At 39.8% G+C, this 19,823-nt stretch overlaps 1 protein-coding gene across 1 annotated transcript in view; it reads left to right on the forward strand.

The window, feature by feature from the left end:
* Positions 1-7,978: 7,978 nt before the first annotated feature.
* Positions 7,979-19,823, forward strand: part of MSRB3 (methionine sulfoxide reductase B3) — a 70,856-nt gene continuing 59,011 nt past the window's right edge. The window contains exon 1 of the mRNA XM_026070060.1: positions 7,979-8,099. Coding sequence (XP_025925845.1) covers positions 8,024-8,099 — 76 coding nt within the window. The 5' untranslated portion in view covers positions 7,979-8,023. The remainder of the gene's footprint in view (positions 8,100-19,823) is intronic.

Below are 19,823 nucleotides of genomic sequence, written 5' to 3' on the forward strand. Positions count from 1 at the left end.
GATCATTTTAGCCTGCATGAGTATCTGTAGTTTGTTGTGGGAATCTCATCTCTGTTAGATGGAGGGGCAAAGTTTGGGGAATAAAGCTGTGCTAAAGGCTGCACTCATAAAACAATCTTTCATTAACCTGTTTGGGATATTTATACACAGTCTAAGGATAAAATATGGAATGTAGTTAGTCCTTAAGGATTTAGTTGTCACGTTGTGTCACAGAGTTGCCCTCAGGATGAGCAGGCGAGACTGTAGGCTCCCTCTGTACAGGTAGCACTGCTTCCACTCTTTCTGCTCCTTCCCCATCTTCTTTTCCTGTTTTCCTCAATTTCTTTGTCTGTTCTCAGTCTTTAGCCTTTTCTGCTTTCTCCCCTACTCCAGCTAAAATCTTTTATTTTGTCAATGAAGTATAGACAACATTGCTACTGAAATTTCCCAGCTAGAATGTAAAGATGATACGTCAGTAAAATTACTAGATTGGGCTATATTAGCAGTTTTTACATGAGAAAGAGGACTGGCTTGTGGGCACTGTGGTGGAAACTGTTAGCCCCTGGCAGTGGGCTTCTGCGCCCCTCGAGCTTGTGGCAGTGGTGTGTGCTGCGCTTGGGTGCTGTGCAGGGGGCATGCAGTCCAGGGCTGCTTGCTCTGTGGGTACAGAAACAACTGCTATAGTTTGCATTTTGAGACATTAAATGTATTTCATATAAAATTCAAAAAAACCAAAAAGTTTTGAACTTCCCTGTTTAGGCTTCTTTCTAACAGTAATACTATCCTGAAGTGTAAAGCTTTACATTTCCTGTTTTTTCACTCAAATATTATTGGATGTGTCCAGTTCTGGGCTCCCCAGTACAAGAGAGACATGGCACTACTGGAGAGAGTCCAGCGAAGGGCTACTAAGATGGTTAAAGGACTGGAGCATCTCTTCTATTAGGAAAGACTGAGAGAGCTGGGGCTGTTCAGCCTGGAGAAGAGAAGGCTGAGAGGGGATCTTATCAATGTGTATAAATATCTGTAGGGAGGGTGTAGAGAGGACGGGGCCAGACTCTTTTCAGTGGTGCCCAGCAACAGGACGCGAGGCAACAGGCACAAACCGAAACACAGACAGTCCCATCTGAACATGAGGAAAAACTTCTTCACTGTGAGGGTGACAGAGCACTGGAACAGGTTGCCCAGAGAGGTAGTGGAGTCTCCTTCTCTGGAGATATTCAAAACGCGCCTGGATGCAATCCTGTGCAATGTGCTCTAGGTGACCCTGCTTGAGCAGGGGGGTTGGACTAGATGATCTCCAGAGGTCCCTTCCAACCTCAGCGATTCTGTGATTCTGTGATTCTGGATATGGCAGTAATTACCTCTTTTATCAGGGTACAATATAAACTTCCTAAAAGTAGACTGGATTGACATTCAGTTTGCACATTCCAGCACAAACAGCTGGGTGAAACTTGCTTTAATTGTGAGTGTTCAAAGGGAAGTGGGAATTCAGACTTAATACTCCTGATTTCTGTGGCTTTAATTAGGAAACTAGTATTGTGTGAGGAAAAAAAATAAACGTGTGTACTACAGATAAGCTTGCAAGTTAAATGCTGCAGTTCTTTTGTATACCTGTAAGACTAACAAGATTAGCTTCTTTTAAAATGTTTTATGACTATCTAATAAGCTTTTGAGAGTCTCATCATATATGTTTGAGACATGAAGTTTCATCATTCATGTTTGAGAAACATCATGTATGATGTTTTGCTGCATGTTTTTACCTGTTAATGATTAGAGTATCTAGAGTATCTCAACAGGCAGTGAGCTCTTGCAGGGTATTTTAATAGTAAATCAGGAACTTCTGAAAACACATGTTCAGTTTACAATATCAACTGATAATATTTTACAAGCGCATTAAAATCTAGAGCCTAAAATCTCTTTTTAGAGATGAATTTCCAAAGGTTTTGGCAGTTAATGTTACAATTCTGTGCTGAATGCTATAAATAGGGTAAGAAGCACAGAAGCATGCAATTGTCTAAAAACATAATTAAATGCATGTACACAAGATTTGCGTCTTTTGAGCTCTGCAGACTGCCTCCTCCTCATTCTTGCTGGCTTGTAGGAGGCCAGGGCAGGAGGGGATTGTCAGTCCAGGCAGTGAGGTATATGTGCATGGGGAGAGTACTGTGTGCCCTACGAAAAGGTGTTAGTTTAGGAATTTAGGACTACATGCTTAGTGAAAGATCAGAGACCTTCTTGGATCTGAAGAAGGAACTGGAACTCTTCCCTTCTTCTTTCTCCAGTAAGTGACCAAGAGTCCTTATTCCCCTTCTGAAAACTCTTCAGTGCACCGGTCTCCTGCTGGCAGCTCTGTAATGGTATTAGACCGGAACCCATTAAACAACTCCCCATAAGCCATTAACCATTCCCCTTACCCCCCACCGTAGCATATACCATAACAAACCTAAGACATTTACCTCAAATGATGAAGACCCTAAAAATCACTAAGTGCAACAGGGGGAGCAGGAGAGACCAAGGGCTTCAGCAGTAGCAGAGAATTTTTTGAGCAAAAATGTTTTTTGTTCATAGCAAAGGTAGTAAGTAACACTTTAGACACAAAAGTCCATGATGTACTGAAGTACTTACTCCACTCGTGTGGGTCTCTAGGCGGTACTTGCTGTTCCAGCAGCGCTCTGGGTGCTGAGTCTGATTAGGAGCAGCTTTGTGTGAGCAAAAGCAAAATAATAATAATAAAAATACAAATAGTAAGGCTGGAATGAATGTATATATTAAATATTTCACTTTGTTTTATCAATTAAACATTTGGTTATAATTTGATTTATGTCAGAAATCAAAAAAGGAAAAAAAAACCTTTAGAAAACAACTATTTGAACTTACTGCTGGGCTGGAGAAACTTAACAAAACAAATACTAATTAAAATTAAACTTTTAATGTAACACTTGGGTATATAAGACTCACAGGCTTTTACTGTCTTCTTATTTCTGGTTATTTGGTTTTCTCCAATATGGCAATATTTTTGCTCTTTTGCTTTTTTCAGTGGCGTAGAAATTCCTGACATAAGAGGCTGCCTCTCTGGCTAGTGTGTATGTATCTGTAATTGTTTCCTGTCCTCAAAATGGGGCCACAGACTCGGGGAGGGGAGAGGGAAATTGAAAAAAAAGTAGAAGCCTCACACTATTAAGTTCTCATTATTGGCGCAAGGAAGAAATAATCGTTCCCTTAAGAATTTGGGTCCAGTTGCCTTACTGTTTTTTTTAATTTACTAGTAAAGGGCTAAAACTTCCCATTTTTCTTGTGAGTGAGAGCTGGGATTCTTGTGTAATTGTGGGATTTCTGGATCTGAGTTGTCAGGAAAGCACCAAATATAGAAAAACTTGAAATAAAACAATAGTGTTATCAATTCTTGAGACCCTTGATGTTTTCCTTACAGCTCCTAAAAGCAAGATGTGGTAATATCAGAATTTTAGCTCTCAAGTTGTCCCTCTCCCAAAGACATTTTTGCAGTTGCAGACCGAGGTTGAGAAAACATAACCTGAGTACATACAAAATTCTTAACTTCTGAAGGACAAATTTGGAAGACCCTTACGTTATTTTTTAACAAATCTTATTTATTTTGAGGCCTAACTTGTGATTTTTGAACCTTTGCAATTGACAATATGGAAGCTCTTGAGAGCTGGCAGTACTTCCACATACGTCGACATTAGGATATCAACATCCTAAAAGGAAGGCTTTCCTGGAGTTACGATGTTTATAATCTGAGTGAAAGGCATCCAAATCCCACCTAATCACATAGTTACTACTACATTTATATGATTTACAAGATTTACAAGCTACCTCCGTGCATAGCGTCCATATTACAAGTGCCAGGCAGATGAAAGTTGCACGATGGCACCTTTGGTGCTGGATTGCAGGGGGGAGTGTGGGGCAGGGGCCTGAGAGGCTTGGCCTTGACCACGAGGGTTGGCAGGGAGACAGGGTGCCCTGAGCAGCACACCCAGACCTGTGACAGAGTTGGGAGTGGTCTTCAAGTGATTTATAAAAGCAGCTCCCTTCGCCTCCCTGGACTGCAAGTTGTGTGCTGGGCTCTTTCTGGTGCATTCATCTGTCAAGAAAATGGGCACATTGTGGTGCTGTAGCGCAGATCGCGGGGTGACAGGTCTGCGTGGTGGCAGCACTACATGCCACAGTCGAGTTAGCGTGCTGCTGGGCGCAGGCTGCTCACTCTGGCGCCTACCAGGGAAATTCAGCCGGGGTGGAGCGCTGTGCCGGCTTGGTGACATTGCCCAGGAGGCTGGGGCATCCGCCTTCAGTGCTGGTGTGGGGATCCCTGCTTAGCCCTACAAAGGTCCGGGTTAAACCACTGACAATCATATTTCCAAAATGGTGTTTTCTTTCCGTGTTCCTTGTTATGCTCTGAGTCTTCATGTTGAATAAATCTGAGCTGCAAAGCCAGTTCCTGGATTTATTGAAGTATATGGCTAAGCTTTCATTTGCTGCAGAAAGAGCAGAGTAAACATTTCATCTGACACAACTAGGTTACTGTTGTTCTCCATCAAACTGTTCTCTGTACCCACAGAATTAGCAGACAAAGAAGAAAAGCACCTTCAAACCAAATGCTTTAGTAGATGGTGAAAATTGTAATTATTTTAACTTTGTTCTTCTCTTTGCCCGTTCTTTATAAGCAGTTCTTAATCTTGGACTGTGAGCACCCTTCAGCAGGGATTTCATATGTATGTATGTACAGTACCTAACACCAGGAGGTCCTGGTGCTACTTGAAACTACTGGGCATTGCTGTAATATACAGAGTAAATAAAAATAGCGATCAAAACATCAGTAATAAAAGAAAAAAATCTGTTAACTTCAATAAAATACTTTCATGATTGCTCAGTTATATTTTATTGGGCTTTCAGGACTTATATATCCTTGAAGTCTTCATGAATACTTGAGACTAAATAACAACATTTTGGTGAACACTGAAATATTTGACATTTTCAAGAGGTCAGGATCTATTTTATAATCCTTGGGGATTTCAGATAATTTCCTTTAAATTGTTTGCACTTGAGGGAGTTATGATCCTGTTTACTTCTAACAAAAGAGAGCAGGGAAATGGTTTTGGTCTGGAGAGGTAAATCCAAAATCATTAAGAAGCACATTTGTTAGGCTGACAGAGTGCACAACAGGAAAAATGAAGCGCAGAAAAATGATGAGTCCCTTCATGTCCACGTCGTGCACTCTGTCTTCATCAGATACTTGTGTCTGGCTGCACTGGGAGACTTTTCATAACTATGCGTAAGACATCATATAGGCAGCTTCTGTAAAAACCTAGCCATATAAGGATTGATCTGTCTGTCCCTTGGCACTCTGAACTCCGAACTAGCTAAGAATATTCTTAATTTGAAACAACAGCTACAAAAAATTACTATGCTGGGAGTTTCTGCCTAAGCCAAGCTTTCACAGAACTGTCTGGTGAACTCTACAGGAAACAAAGTTCCCATTGAAGTTATTGGCAGTCTTTAACTGAGAAATAAGTGCAGGGCTGTGATATGAATGAAGTAAATGTAAGCATTGGAGACCAGATGTTGTTTCTGTGCTTTTAATTAAGATTTCATTCTAGTCATACTTGTACTGTGCTATAGTCTGTCCACACACACATGCAGAGCAGAACACAAGTTTCCCAAACTCGAGGACGATCCCACGCCATCCATCTTCGTTTTCAAAGCACGGTGGCTTCCAGGTGGCTTAGTGGCAGACCGCAAGGAGCCTGGGCCATCGGGTGGCCAGTGGCCAAAGGGCAAATACTTCGCCAGCAGCCCATATACTGACGGGGTATTTCTGGCTCGTGTGTCTCTGCCAGCCTCAGCTATGCAGGGAGGAGAAGCTCTGAAACCCCTGACTAGCTCCCGCTTGGCATCTCCATGGGCAGGTTGCGGTGGAAGCAAGTTCTGGCTGCGGTGGCTCAGCTCTCTGTAGCTGCATTGAGCTGCGGGAGCTGGTGGAAGGGCTCTGACCGCCGCTCCCCCGCTCGGCAGACACTCAACGTCTCGCCTTGCTGGGGGAGCCGTGCTGAGCGGTGGGCCACGCGCTGACAGCAAGCCCCACGGCCCAGGGCTTGTGGGCTGGGACAGCGGCGTCCAACCTCGCCACAACCACTGCTGCCCTCCGGTTTCCTCTCTGAGGCCCTTCTTTTTGCCGCTAGATGGTGCCCGCCTATTTAGGGAGCAGCAAAACCAGCGTGAACCATAAATCAGCCGTCGGCACATGCTGGAGGCCCCCGCTCTCGGGGCACCCAGGCTTCTTAATTGCAGAATACATCTTTGTTCTTGGCCTGACCTGCGGAGTGACATCACTGCAGCGCTTCCTGTTGCGCCGTAGCTGCCTGCCTCGCAGGCCCTGACACAAGCCAGATGGCCGCGGCCTGGCGGCGCGCGGGCCGCCTGGCACTGCGCTCCGCGAGACAGAATAGGAAGACGTTTTATGGTCAGCTGCGGGAGCACAGTAAGGCTGCAGCTTTGCTAGGTAATTGCATTTGCACTGCACACTTTATTCCTCACGGTGAAGGTCACTAGGAAAAAAATTACATTTTTATTTGTGGGGCTTGTTACGTATAGATCTTTAATCTTTTATTAGTCAGTAGTCTGCTCTGGAGTTTTGTTTTTTTTTTAACCGGTTCTGCAGTCACTCGTGAAAATGACATGTTTATTTATGTTTAATGGTTCGCTCAGGCTGTTCCTTGTGTAGTGCTTTTTTGTCTCCATTTAGTAACACAAAATTGTTTTGGTTTTGTAGTGAGTTTAGTTTGGAGAAGTCAGAGTTCAGGCATGCTAATACAAGCAGTTTTCTATCAGATATACTCCAGAGTAATTTGGTAATATATATTACTCTGTATTATGTGTTTGTTCTTTAGGGGGTCGGAAGAGACCATGATCAACTTCTGTCTGACTCAGGAAATGTCCAAGACAAAACCATTCCTTAGTACTTTTCTGGACATTTGCATCCTGCAGCTCTGTTGCTTTGATATTCAAAAAAAGAAAGAAGGTGCCTTGTAGGAGCTGGGGAGTGGTGCAGTATGGCTCATTAGCCACCTGGCGCCTAATCCTGCTTCCACTGGAGTCAATGAGAGCTTCGTTACTGACTTCGGTGGAGGTTGGCTCGAGTCCCTCATGTCACATAATCTTCTGAAGCAGGCTGCAGCTATGAATGACTGTGCTATAAGGCAGCTGCGTTTCCTCTTTCCCATCACAGAGTAAATGAAACAATTAGTATTCATGCATGAAATCCTTCTAAAATAAAATCTTGCCACTGCTATCTCTCTGTTTGCTATATTTAAACTGGCCGGAAGATTGTTTAAATATATCTCATGGACAGTTTACAATGCGAATTATTTCCTGTCTTTTTAAAAAAGTCATGGTTTTAAGGTATCTGGCAAGTTTATTGCAATCAAATGTCATGTTCTTTAAACAAGTCATCAAAAGAACAATTTTTAGCAATGACTGGTTTCCAGCATTCACCATTCAGAAATGTTGTGGAGTTTGATTTTGTTTAAAAAAAAAAAAAAAAAGAAAAGCCTGCACATTTGATCTGTCCTGCATCACTAGATGTTAAAAGAGAGATTCCTGCTATCTAACTTAGGTGCTGTGGCTTACCCTTTAGTACCCCCTCACTTTCCACTAAGTAGGTTGCTACCTTGAGTTGCTCAAAGTTAGGTAGCTAAAGCAGATGATGTGAATGGTCCCTATAAACATGCCCTCTCCCTCCCACCTGGTAGCACAGAAAGCTGCATCACTGAATATTATGTACTCTGTATCAAAACTTGAAGGGGGGATGAGAAATAGGTTAAACCCATTGAGAAAGGTGCATTCAGAATTGTACTCCCATGTGGCGGTCTTAGATAAAATTGTGAGCGTTTGTTTTTCTGTGAATGTATTTTAACATTTTTGATGTTTTAATTTGTTCTCATCTTTTTTTTTTTTTTTCTTTTTCTTCCCTACTCAGCTCTTGCCCCTGTTCTTTGCCTCTGGTTTTGTTGGTGAGGATATCACAGTGATGTCTGCATTCAACCTGCTGCATTTGGTGACAAAGAGCCAGCCAGTGGCCCTGCGAGCCTGTGGGCTTCCCTCAGGTTGAATGGGTGCTGCTTGTTGTGTCATGCGTAATGAAGGCCCTTTTAGGAACGGGTGTCTCTGCTGCAGGAAACAGCGTGCTTTGGGCTGCTCTGGTTTGTTTAAATTCTCCCTTGAACCAGAAGTTTGTTTGCTTTTTTATAAGTCACTGGCTTGGTTTAGAGTTTTCATATCCTAGATTTTAAGATGCTTGGAAATGCTATCCAGCTTCCTTGTCCAACATATTCTCTCTTAAATTTTATAGTGTTTTCCTCGTTCTTGGCAAAAATAGTGCAATTAAACTGCAAATCGGTTGTGTTCAATGTCATTTATCATTAAAAAAGATACTTAACAGAATTTAGCATATAGATTACTGTTAAATCATATGACTTAAAAATAATTTCCGAAATCTGTGCAAGTGTACTGTCCTTACACTAATGTGTCCCTTTTTACAATTTTATTATAAATTAAGTATGTTTCACTGAAAGGTATGTACAAAAAGTGTGCAGAACTTAAAACATAATTCTTTCTTTCCTCCAACAGCGTATTATTTAGACATTTCTCTAAATAAGTAAATGAATATGAAAACAAGCAACATAATGCTCAGACACAGCTGCACTTCCCAGGTAATGTCCTAGGTCTGAAGTTAGATCTGTGAGGACTGCCATAAGACCCCATCTCTATGAACTGGTTATATGATTAAAACCTTAAACCTAAGTATTTTGTGTTTCACTTAAACAGCAACAGCATGTGCAGTGTCTGCATAATAATGTCAGTGTACATAGTTATGTGAGTGAAAATAAAAGCTTCAGTGAGTTAATTAGAAAGTTACTAGGAATTTTTTTGACACCTAAATAAAAAAGATACAATCTTGGCTGATCAATATTTGAAACATGGAATAAGAATCAGCTTGAGTGTTTGTAATTAATACACTCACAACTGTTTCCTAAGAGTGCAAAATGTTATAAGCACTTTTCTTCCAGAGATGTATTTAACAAGCATATGGAGGTGATGTTCTAAAGATTCTTTCAGTGATAAGACATCAGTTTTCAAGCTGATGGATTTTCTGAAGCTGATTACACTTTATTTGAACTAAATCTGAGTCCAATTTTTGCAGCATTTGTGTTCTCCTTCCCCCCACATGTGCACAAAACTCCCATTAACCTAGATAGGAGCTGCAAACATATTGAGGAAGAGAGAGAATAGCCCACATTGTGTCAGCCTGACCTTTGTTTCCTTTTGTATGTGCTGCTGAGCCAGATTTAAAATCCTAAAAATATAGGATAAGCAAATTTCCTTAGCCCTCATTATGCACTTTTTGATATGCGCTCACACTGCTGGTGCATGCCTTAAAATGGGGCTTTCACAGTGTTTTGACCATTTTGTTCTTACCCCAAAAAGGAGATCTCAAAGTTGGCCAGCTAGAAACGCAGTCTGCAGGAGGTTTTTCTTTTGCGTACCTGTTTGCAAAGCATTATGTTAGCATTTTTGTCAACTTGCTTTTCTGGCAAAATCCAGTGGTCACATTTTGTAGTAAAAAGCTAATAACACTACTGTTTATTCCTGCCTGTTTGATCCATAACTGTGCAAACATTAACAGATTGAGTTCCACTGACTGGCTACTTTATATATATAAATTATAAACCAAAATTCATCTGCTAACAGTGGAATAATATACAATCACATATTTCACATATTTTAAGAGGAATCTAAATTCCCCAGATGCTTATAAATTAATGTAGGCTAGCTTTGCCTTTGGTTTGTTTTTCTGTGTGTGGTGTATTGAGGGGGTTACAAGTAAATGGTAAAGCATGTATCAAATTAAACATGGGAATGAGATCTAGAGACAACATCTGTTTGAATGCCACAATCCACTGTGACTTTAACTTTTGAATATATGGAAAATGCCCCAAGTTCTCATGACTTTTTTTATAACATAACACATTGTATTAATGCTTTTCCCACCATCCAGTTCTGTGCAAATTGTGACTAGGCAACCGTACCACGTCATGCTGTGTACAAACCAAGTCTCAAATGGTACAGAATTTGGTCGTCTTCTGGTTGGATAGCAAATTTTCTAGGAAAGGAGACTTTCTAACAGTCTGGACACCCTGTCAATTTACTGTAAGGGAGAAAAGTGCTGGCAGAGATCTCATCCTTGAGCTTAGATATAAAGCCAAAGGCTCTGGCCAGTGTTGTATGTTTTAAAATATTTTCTAGCTGTAAATTGAGCTTCTTTACACAGTTTTAAATTCCAGGCATTTAAATATTTTCAGGACAAGGACTTAAATGGAAGTATCATTTCAATTTTTACATTTGGAATGGTACCTAGAATTATGTTGTTTCATTTCTTCCTGTAAGATTTGCTTATGCTGTAACAAATTTATTTGATATTATATTTATTTTAATATATAAAGTCGTATTTGTAGATCAGAAGCAAATGAAAATATTATTTCAAGAAGATGAATGAAATAATGTCCTTCTTAGAATGCTAAGAAATATCTTAGGATAGGGGTAACCTTCTGTCTCTTCTCTGGATCACTGTACTTAATAAGTATGTGTGAGTTAGGCTAGAAAATCTATTCATAAATCGAATTAACTGTTGTGATAAGGAAGTGTTTTTACTTACTCTTTTTCTATTTGTATATTAATACCTGAAGTGTGGATCTATTTTTCCAAATTGTTTTTTTAAAATATTCCTTTTCTGAAGTTAGGACTAAATATTTCAATATGTGCAAATCTAGTGCACGGTTTGACCTAAACCCATGCTTTTATGTATGATACTATAAAGACAGACTAGTACCATACATTTCCAGTAGATGGCACTAATCATATATTGTTTTGCATGCCTAGAGCTATATGAAAAGCTTCCCCTTTAGGAGTTATTCGTACATAAGTACTCCCTGAGACCTTATGAACATTTTAAGTTATTTAAAAAAAAAGCAGGAGCATTGGGAAAAATCACATAAGTCTGTTTTGCTCATACGCAAACTATATTCATATTGGTTCAAGATTTCTTCATTTCCAGCAATGATTACAGCTCTGTTGTGTTTTTCGTGTGATTTAGAAGTGTCACTCCTTGAGCCTGCTCTGTGTTAGAGTTGAATGCTCTGAATTTCTTTGGAAACATAGGATGCACCTACCAGGATTTAGTTCAGAGGAATTAAATTAAAAAAAAAAAAAGCCCAGAACCTTTTAATTTAAAAACTACTTCAGCTGCTCTGTACTTTAGTACATACCAGCAAGTAACTGATACAAATAATGATTATGCAGATTCCCTGTACATATGTTTTCTGTAGCAGACCACCAAGATATAAAGTAAAAGAATATCTTATTTTGCTTTGCTGTGTCTTTTAATTATTATGGGCTCTCATTTCTTAAAAAAAAAATCCTTTATTTATTTAACACTTTGAATGTTGTGCTCCTAACATCACATTTTTTGCATGAGATAATTTGGCTTTTCCTCTTTTGTAGATCAAGGAAAATTATGGTAGTTGTAAAATTAAGTAAAAGTAACGATGAAGAAAGTACAGGGGCAGACTTAGGTTGTATTTTTTCCAGGAGGTGTGTGAAATAATAAAGTCATAGGTAATATTAAATTGTTGTGAAGTGTTTAATTACTAGAATAACTATCAGTAAGAAACCATACTTTTCTAGGATTAGATTAAGCTACAATACATCTGTATGAAGATGGTGCTGGGCATATGGTGTAAGTCTGTATTAAATAAATATCTATAGCCTATAGTTTCTATAGCCTATAGTTTCTCATAGCCTATTTTATTAAATATTTTATTAATTTTTATTATTAAATAATTTGTTAAATTTTATTATTTTATTATTTTATTAAAAATTGTATTAAATCTTTGTTAATTCCAAGTTACAGTGTAATGTCTTTCCATAAAATCAAAATGAATAGTTAGTGAACAGAAAATTACTGGGTCTGAAAATCGGATTTTTAGTGGTAATCTGTTAACATAAAGGATTATTTTTAGGAGCAGATCTTGCAAACACTTACATACATGAGTTATTCATATTCATTAGTCCCTCTGAACTCTCAGACTGCTCGTAGCAGTGAAATTATCTGTGTGCATAGTGCTTGCCAGATCTGTCTTTAACAATGAAAAGTCTAGAAAAAAATTTAGTGTAGTATGTTCAAAATACTGTATTTACTTGTACTTATTATACTTTGTGTAACTAAGTATGTCTAAATGTTTTTATATTGTATGTTTGTGTGTTCAGAACTATAATTTCCATAATATATGTTGTAACTTTCCCATAGCTTTAAATAACATGTATCACCAAAGATGTAATACTATGGATATCTCTTCACATGGTTTGAAAGAATATAAAAGTGAGACTGATATGTTTTACAGCAAGACCCACTAGTACAGCTATGGTTAAGTGCCTGTCAATGTTTTCATTATAAATCCCTATTTTCTGGGGTTTATAACTTGAACATAAAAATTTGCTATGGGTTTAAATTTGTTATACAACGTCTAAGCTGGATGTACTTTTTCTTCAGAACTGATTGGGGAAGGCAAAAATCAAAACTTATTTCTAAGAAGCTAAATAAAAAGCAAATATCAGTTTGCAACAAAAATAGAATTTTTACTTAAAATACATGTTACCTACTTCACTACCTCCCGGAAATCATGACAGTTATTTGGTACATGCTTGAACAGAGTGTTGAAGATGAGCACAATGTGAGCACAACAGGAAATAGTATGTTAAATTGTTCATGTGTCATTAATATATAAATGTCTGTTTATATCTCTGTGTTGCCTCTTAGGGCTATGATAGTGGAATGCTGCTGTAATCTCACGTTATCATATTTGTGGAATGTCTTGAAAAAAGCACCTTTCTAAAGATATCTTAATAGGAGTATATTCAATGTTATGTTTGCTTAAAAAAAAACAAACTCTATTTACAAATGTTGGTTTTGTACACTAATATTTGATCTAGAATATCTTACTTAATACACTTTAGGAAGGAGTGAAATGTATTTGCAGAGTATCCCTTTGGGAGTAATACACTTATTGTGCCTGATGCTTGCAAAAATTGGGATGGTATAAAAAAACAGAAATCCTTTGTTAACGTACCCTTTCTGTCCCCTTTAGAAGAGTGGAGAGGTAGTCAGTTCTGCTCAGTGCTTTCCTTTGCCGTCTCTTTCCTCTTCCCTTTCTGCCTTCTTTTTAACATCCACCCTAGTGGCGTTTTGCCCTCTTCCTCGTTCACTTACTTAACAAAGGCTCTGGGAAGAGCCTCGTCTGCATCGAAGCTTCTCTGTGATTCTGTAGTATGGAGTAGCGCAGGATGGTAAGATGTTTCTTGTGCTCCCAGCATTATGCACAGCCCCAGTTCCTTAATGTATTCCCTGAAGGATCTCTTAAGGTCATTTGCCTTCCCTTCCTACTCCCATAAAGGACCCACCACAAACCATTTTTTCCTTTCTTGCAAGAATGTTTTAATTCTGGGAGCTCATAAATTTCCTGTGTTCCATTCCTGTGCCCCATGCAACTCAGGCTTCCTGCTTTTTCTGCTGAAGTTGGGTATGTAAAAGATGAGGTTTCAGCCTTAACTGTGTTTCTGTGTTTTAAAGGCTCCCATGAAAAGCTACTGTTTTAGTTATTAGACTGCATGTAACAGGAGGTCTGAGAAGTCCTTTAAGGACTGCCTTCACTTTTTCCCCTTCAATTAAAAGCAACAACCAGCTTTGTCATTTTTCTGCAGAGTACATAACCAGGGTTACAGAGAAGAATGAGATGTAAAGGAGAGATGACAGCCCACAAAAAGGAAGGAGATTTTATGCATTGCTAAGCTGAAGGAGGGCAAGCAAGAAGAGGTGCAAGTTTGGACCATGGCTATGTGACCCCTTCAAGTCAGTAGGAATATCTTTGGAGTTGATGGAGGAGGTGATCCAATGGGTCTCTAAGGGGATATGTGTGCTTAGAATTTGATGGTACCTTGAATGCACCTGGAGAGTACAGACTGGGGGTCAGGCACCAGGGATGTGAAAGTTATCATACCTGAGTTGTTAGGTTAACCACAGCACAGATCACAGTTTGGGGGGAAACCAGGAGTGGGAGAGAAATTGTGTCCCAGAGGTTTCTAAGAAGCAGAAAATATTTGTTCTTAATTGCCAGCTAAACATGTGCCTCATCCTGTGATTTCTTTCAAATGAAATTCTGTTTGGACGCGGCCCGTGGCTGGGGTAAGAAGGTACCCTCCAGCCGGAAGAGAGGTTCTTGTGGGCCCTGGGGCTGCTCTGGACAGCAGGGCCGCTTGCCCGCTGCACCTGCTGGCAGCTCCTGTGCAGTGCTGGCAGCTTTGTGCACTGCAGGGAAGGCAGTGCACAGTGGTGCTTTACTCCCTCTTCCAGGTCTAGGAGTCCCACGGAGGGCAGAGCAGGGGAAGGGCTCAACCAAGTCCTCCTAAGGCTATAAAAAGCCTTGACCATGCCTTCCTGATCCGTAAAGCCTGGCTGAATTTTATAGATGGGGCAGTCTAGGAGGCCCACTAGGGAAAGAAGTTGGCAGTTACCAACCATTTGGGCTGTTTTTCTACCTTTAGTCCTGATGCAGGTTGGGAAGGGAGGGAGCTGCAATGTTCTCCATGGTGGCTGTAGCAGGATAGCAGCTGGAGCACAGCATGTTCCTACTGCTCCTGTCCTCATGCCTGGTACATCCCTCAGTGCTTGGAGATGGAGGAGGAAGGCTACCGAGTAGGCTGTGCCTGCTTGTGTCTTTGCTAAACGGGTTCCTGCACAGTTGGAGTCAGGCTGAGTGTTGCATATGGGGTTAGATCTGGGCTGTTGCAATGCACTGGAGGAGAGCAGATACTCTCCCTCCTCCTTCCCTCTCCTTTTCTCCACCCCCAACCCAAGTACAGATTGTGGCACCTTGATTCTTTGAAATGCAGTGTTCATTTCACAGGCCACGCATCACTATTGTAGAGGAAGCAGCAGGAGGATTTAGCAACAGCCTGAATGCTACAATAAGCTACACACCACTGTGGTAACCACTGACTTTTTAATTGTTTCCGCTGTAGCGTTAAACCTTTATTAAAGCTGTGTGAATAAACTTATTTTGATGGCTCACTGAAATATTTTAAATGCAAAAGGTAGCATAAGTCACTTTTATTAAATTCAGCTTAATTCTGCCATTAATAAAATGCCTTTCCATATGTTGTGCACCCTTTTATTGATTCTGACAGAAATCTACTGACCAGATACAGTGCTCAGTGTTTCTGCCTTTCTTGTTTTTAATTTAAACAAATGTAGTGCCTGTGAAAGGTGCTATGATCATATCAGCAAAATAAAAGTCTCTTTATCTGTTAGGGAAGAGAGGAAGAGAAATCCATCACTATAAATGTTCCCTCCGCCACTGCTGCACTGATAGATCTTGATCTTGTCTTGCCTGGTTTGCATCTAAGAGCAAGGCGAATAGGTCAGCTGCCCTGTGCACTCTCTCTTTGGCCATCCCAGCAGAAAGGCTAACAATAGTGGCAGTTTATAACATAATGAGCTTTTGCTCCACTTTATTGAAGGTGCTTCTATTCACCGACCTCTGTTGAGTAGCTGCACACTGCCAGCACTACAGTAATGATGAAGATGATAGGTAGAAAAGCCCCTGTGGAAACTGTTCGCCTCCACCAGTCAGTGCAGGGTGGTGTTGGAGTGCTCAGTGGTTATAATTTTGAAAGGATGTGAGAGCAAGATTTTGGCTGGTAATGACATTTATTTCGTTAATGTGAGATAAGGAAGTGAAGTAGACAACCCTGGAGAGGATAAACGAAGCCGCTTTTCTTTCCCCCTTTCCCACTATGCAAAACACTTAAATCTTTTGTTGAATGTTTTCTACACTGGTTTGGGAGGGAAGGCAGCTTCAGATTTCTTTTCCAGGGAATGTCTCTTTAGCTTGTGTATTGCATGTAACCTGCAGCAAAAACACTTGCAGTTCTGAGGGAACAGCAAGTCAGCTTCCATTCCCATAGATTCTGCCTTACTGGGATAACAGTGATTCCAGTACCACTTTGTTTGAAAAGAAAACAAGTGCACAAAAGAGATTCATTAGTTGGGTGGGGTTTTTTTGGGGGGGGGGGTAGTGCTTGAGAAATTTGTTTTCTTATGTGGGAGATCTCTGATGGTGACTCAAAATATATACATTTATATAAAATATGAACCATACTGATGACCAGGAAAAAAAAAAAAGTGAGAGCTCTGTTATTTGATTGCATGGGAAGCTTGTGAATTTGCAAAGAGCTGGCTTGCCTTTCCCTTGTGGCCGTATGACCCTCCTGGGTGTTAAGTAAATCATTTTTTTAAAGACAGTTAATTTTTTGTTGTTGTTCTTTTAAGATAGGACATGACATTTGACCCAAAATTGTAACTGTTGTCCTGGTACCCGGCTTTTGGATTTTCAACGCACAGTATAGTGGAAATGGTCTTCGCCCCATTACTCCTAATGCTTGCATGAAACTGCAAATGGTATTTCAACAGCGGGTGGGAGGTAGCTACCTACAGCAAGAAACCAAAGGAGCCATCCCACAGAGAAGAAACACAGATCTGTTTTTCAGTGTGTAAAACATTTACAGGTTTTTTTTAATGCCAAAGTTTGGATTTTACTTAAACTTGACCTCCTGACTTTTCAGACTTCTTTTGCAGTATCCATCCTAGTCAGCAGCATGCTTAGGTAATTTAAAATGGCTTGTGATAGAATTATAAAAAGATCTATTGTATCAAATACAGGTTTTGAAAAGTAATATTTTCAAGCTTACAAGCCAATAGAACTGTTTCCATCGATTTGCATTTTCAAGAGGTTTTTTTTTTTTTTTTTTTTAACTAGACCAGCAGTTTCTGGCTTGGTTGCAGGAACAGAACCCTGCAGCGCTCTCCCAAGGCTGTGGACCAAAGGCTGCGGAGGGCACACTAAACAGAAGGGAAATGGACTTGTCCATTTTCCTTTGCCTAAGTGGAGAGAGAGGCAAAAGTGTAAACAAGAGATGTAAACTGTGGAAACTAAATTTGAAATAATGAAAATGAGAGATTCCAGTTTTAATAAAGCTGAGAACTAGTGATAACATATGTAAGGATTTTTTTTTAAAGAAATGTATGCACATGTTTTTTACCCTTGCAGGATTCTTTTTAGCATCAGTTTGAGATAATTTACCATTGGGGAGTAAGGTACATGAAGGGACAGACTTTGGGAAGCAGAAAGACATATACTTAGAGCCAGATCCTGTAATCTGATTTACATTCATAGACCCTTATGTAGTTAGTTATTGGAGCTCTGCATATTCTCCAGGGTCTGCCCACACAGGTCACACTGCAGGATTGGGGCTGTGGTGGTATATGAAAAATAAAATGAGCTGGAAGGCCCCTAGAAAAATGCTTGGGTATATTAAAAGATGTAGTACTGAAAACTGGAAGCCCGATTTATTATATGGCTGGGCTCTGCTGTAACATTTGGTCTTGCTGTATTTAATTCAGGAAGTCTTAATGGTATGTGCTCAGCGCATGACTGTAATGTCAATTAATGCTAGTGGAACACAGGCATATGTAGAAAGAGGAAAATGTAGGCTGTGTTCTCCATGAAGTTGAATGTTGAGTTAATTTCAAAGTAGTGATAGGAAGCAACAAAACATAAAATCATTAGAACAGTTCAAAAGACTATTTAAAGAAGGAAAGCCATCAGGCAAAATGCCAAGATAATTCAAGGCATGTCAGACACTAATCGACACCCTCAGGCACACTGGAGCAGGCGAAGGGCTGAGTGGTGAGGGGTAATGGTCTGCTAACTTGTGTCAGTGTGTCTGGATGTATCTTGTTGCTAGTTCTCTTGTGATTGGTTATATTGAAGGAAATGGCACGCACTGGTGTTCACCTGCATTATGAACCACAGGTTCGAAAAGGTCAATTGAAATATGAATTTATATGTGAGGTGAGATGCTTAATGTCTTAATTATCAGGTCAACACCCAGTAAATACTTTCTGTTCACTTCATTTTTATAGAGAGGGACTCTAGACTCTAGAGTGGAACTCTAAAATGTGGGTAGTCTTCGGGTTAACAGCAAATTGCAGTGTGCACTGCATTGCTTTCAGAAGGGCCATTCCTGAAGCACAAGGAAGGGTCCAAAACTGTTTCTGTTTGCTTGTTTCACTCTCCTGAGCTTTTTAATGTTTATGCATTAAGATTTGTAAGCCTGGCATTTGCATTGAGAAGCCTTCCATCTCGTTCCAAGATCTAACAGCTTTTAGCGCTGCTGTAACTTTTGGCAAAATACTGAAAATAGCTGGCCTAAAATGGAAATGTTAGTGCCTGTCTTTGGAACACAATTGCATGCATGGTACTTTTCTAATGAGCAGCAATAAGAATGAATGCACTGAGGTGCACTGATTAGAAAGCTTAATTTGGACTCAGATCTTGCAGTGGAATCCATGTGTGCAGTATAGTAAAAGATGTCTGTAGGAGGCTGGGGTGAATTGCAGAGCAGAAGAAAACAAATAGTAAATGCAATTTTGTCTGCTCTTGTAGGCCTATGTTCACTTCTCCTAACAGTAGGATCTAACTGGGGTGTCTGATTTAGAAATGAAATTGTCCCAGGCTCTTCTTAAAGTCACTGTTGAGACTTGAGTCATGTCCAAAGAACAAGTTAGATTCAATGTCAATTCAGTGTCCAAGTATAGGTCTAATGAAACCGGACTCTACTGTCCTCACAGTGTTTTTAATTTATTCTCACCTCTTTTGTAATCACACTGGTGTCATACTATTTGTAAAACCCATCACTCTTTTTTTCTCTTCTGCCTTGAATGTATAATTTGCAAATGAACTGTGAGCCTTATTTTATCCCTGAGTTGCCCAAAAAATTTTTGCAAAGTTTCACTGCCCTGCTTACAGCCTGTAGTGGATTTCTTGTTTGGGGAACCAGAATGAGGAAGGTGGTGAGATTGCACCTTTATTCTCTTTTTTAATAATGAGTTTCATAACAGCTGCATTACTAGTTGCTGTTTCTCTCATAGGTGTGCATATATGTGTGTAGCTTTATGTTGTCCCCTCACAAGAAGCAAATCACTGAAGAGTGCTATTCTTGAATGCTGAGGGCTGCACAGAGATTTCCTACATGATTTGTACTGCAACTATGGCTTTTTGCTGGTGCTCCACTAAATTGCAAACCTAAAAAGTCCCCCGTCAGGGTAGGTTGCAGTTTACCCACATGCAGATTAGCAAGATTCCCCTATAGATGTAAATACTTGCCTGTCTTGTGAAACATGCAATTAACTATTAAAGACAATGGGGAGAAATCTTTTATAACATGCTTCCTACTTCTGATCTGTGTCATGGATCAAGCAGCATACAGAAATTTCTTTGTGTGTAATAGTGAGTATATTGACTGGAGAATGCTACATTTCTAAAACAGGCAAGAAAGTATTCTAGGAGAGTGAAAAGGGAATACTGACTGTTCTTTAAAACATTCAGTATTTTCCATGATTATTTTGAAAGTGAAGTTATGCCTAGTTTGCTTTTTTGAACATTTAAAGAGCAAATTGAACTTCTGAAAAAATAGTTGGAGGTTTTAAAAGTGAGGAAATGTTGGTTTGTAAGATTCATTACTGCTGTCTAGACCAATTTTTAATATTGAAATTTTAGATGAAGGACCAGCTCTCAAAAAGTTTCTTTCTGAGTTGCATAATACAACATAACAATAGTTATTTATATAATGTGTATGCTTTTTTTCACTGTTAGCTA

Source organism: Apteryx rowi, unplaced genomic scaffold (genome assembly GCF_003343035.1).
Source record: "Apteryx rowi isolate R43461 unplaced genomic scaffold, aptRow1 scaffold_302, whole genome shotgun sequence".
In the NCBI taxonomy this organism is placed as follows: domain Eukaryota; kingdom Metazoa; phylum Chordata; class Aves; order Apterygiformes; family Apterygidae; genus Apteryx; species Apteryx rowi.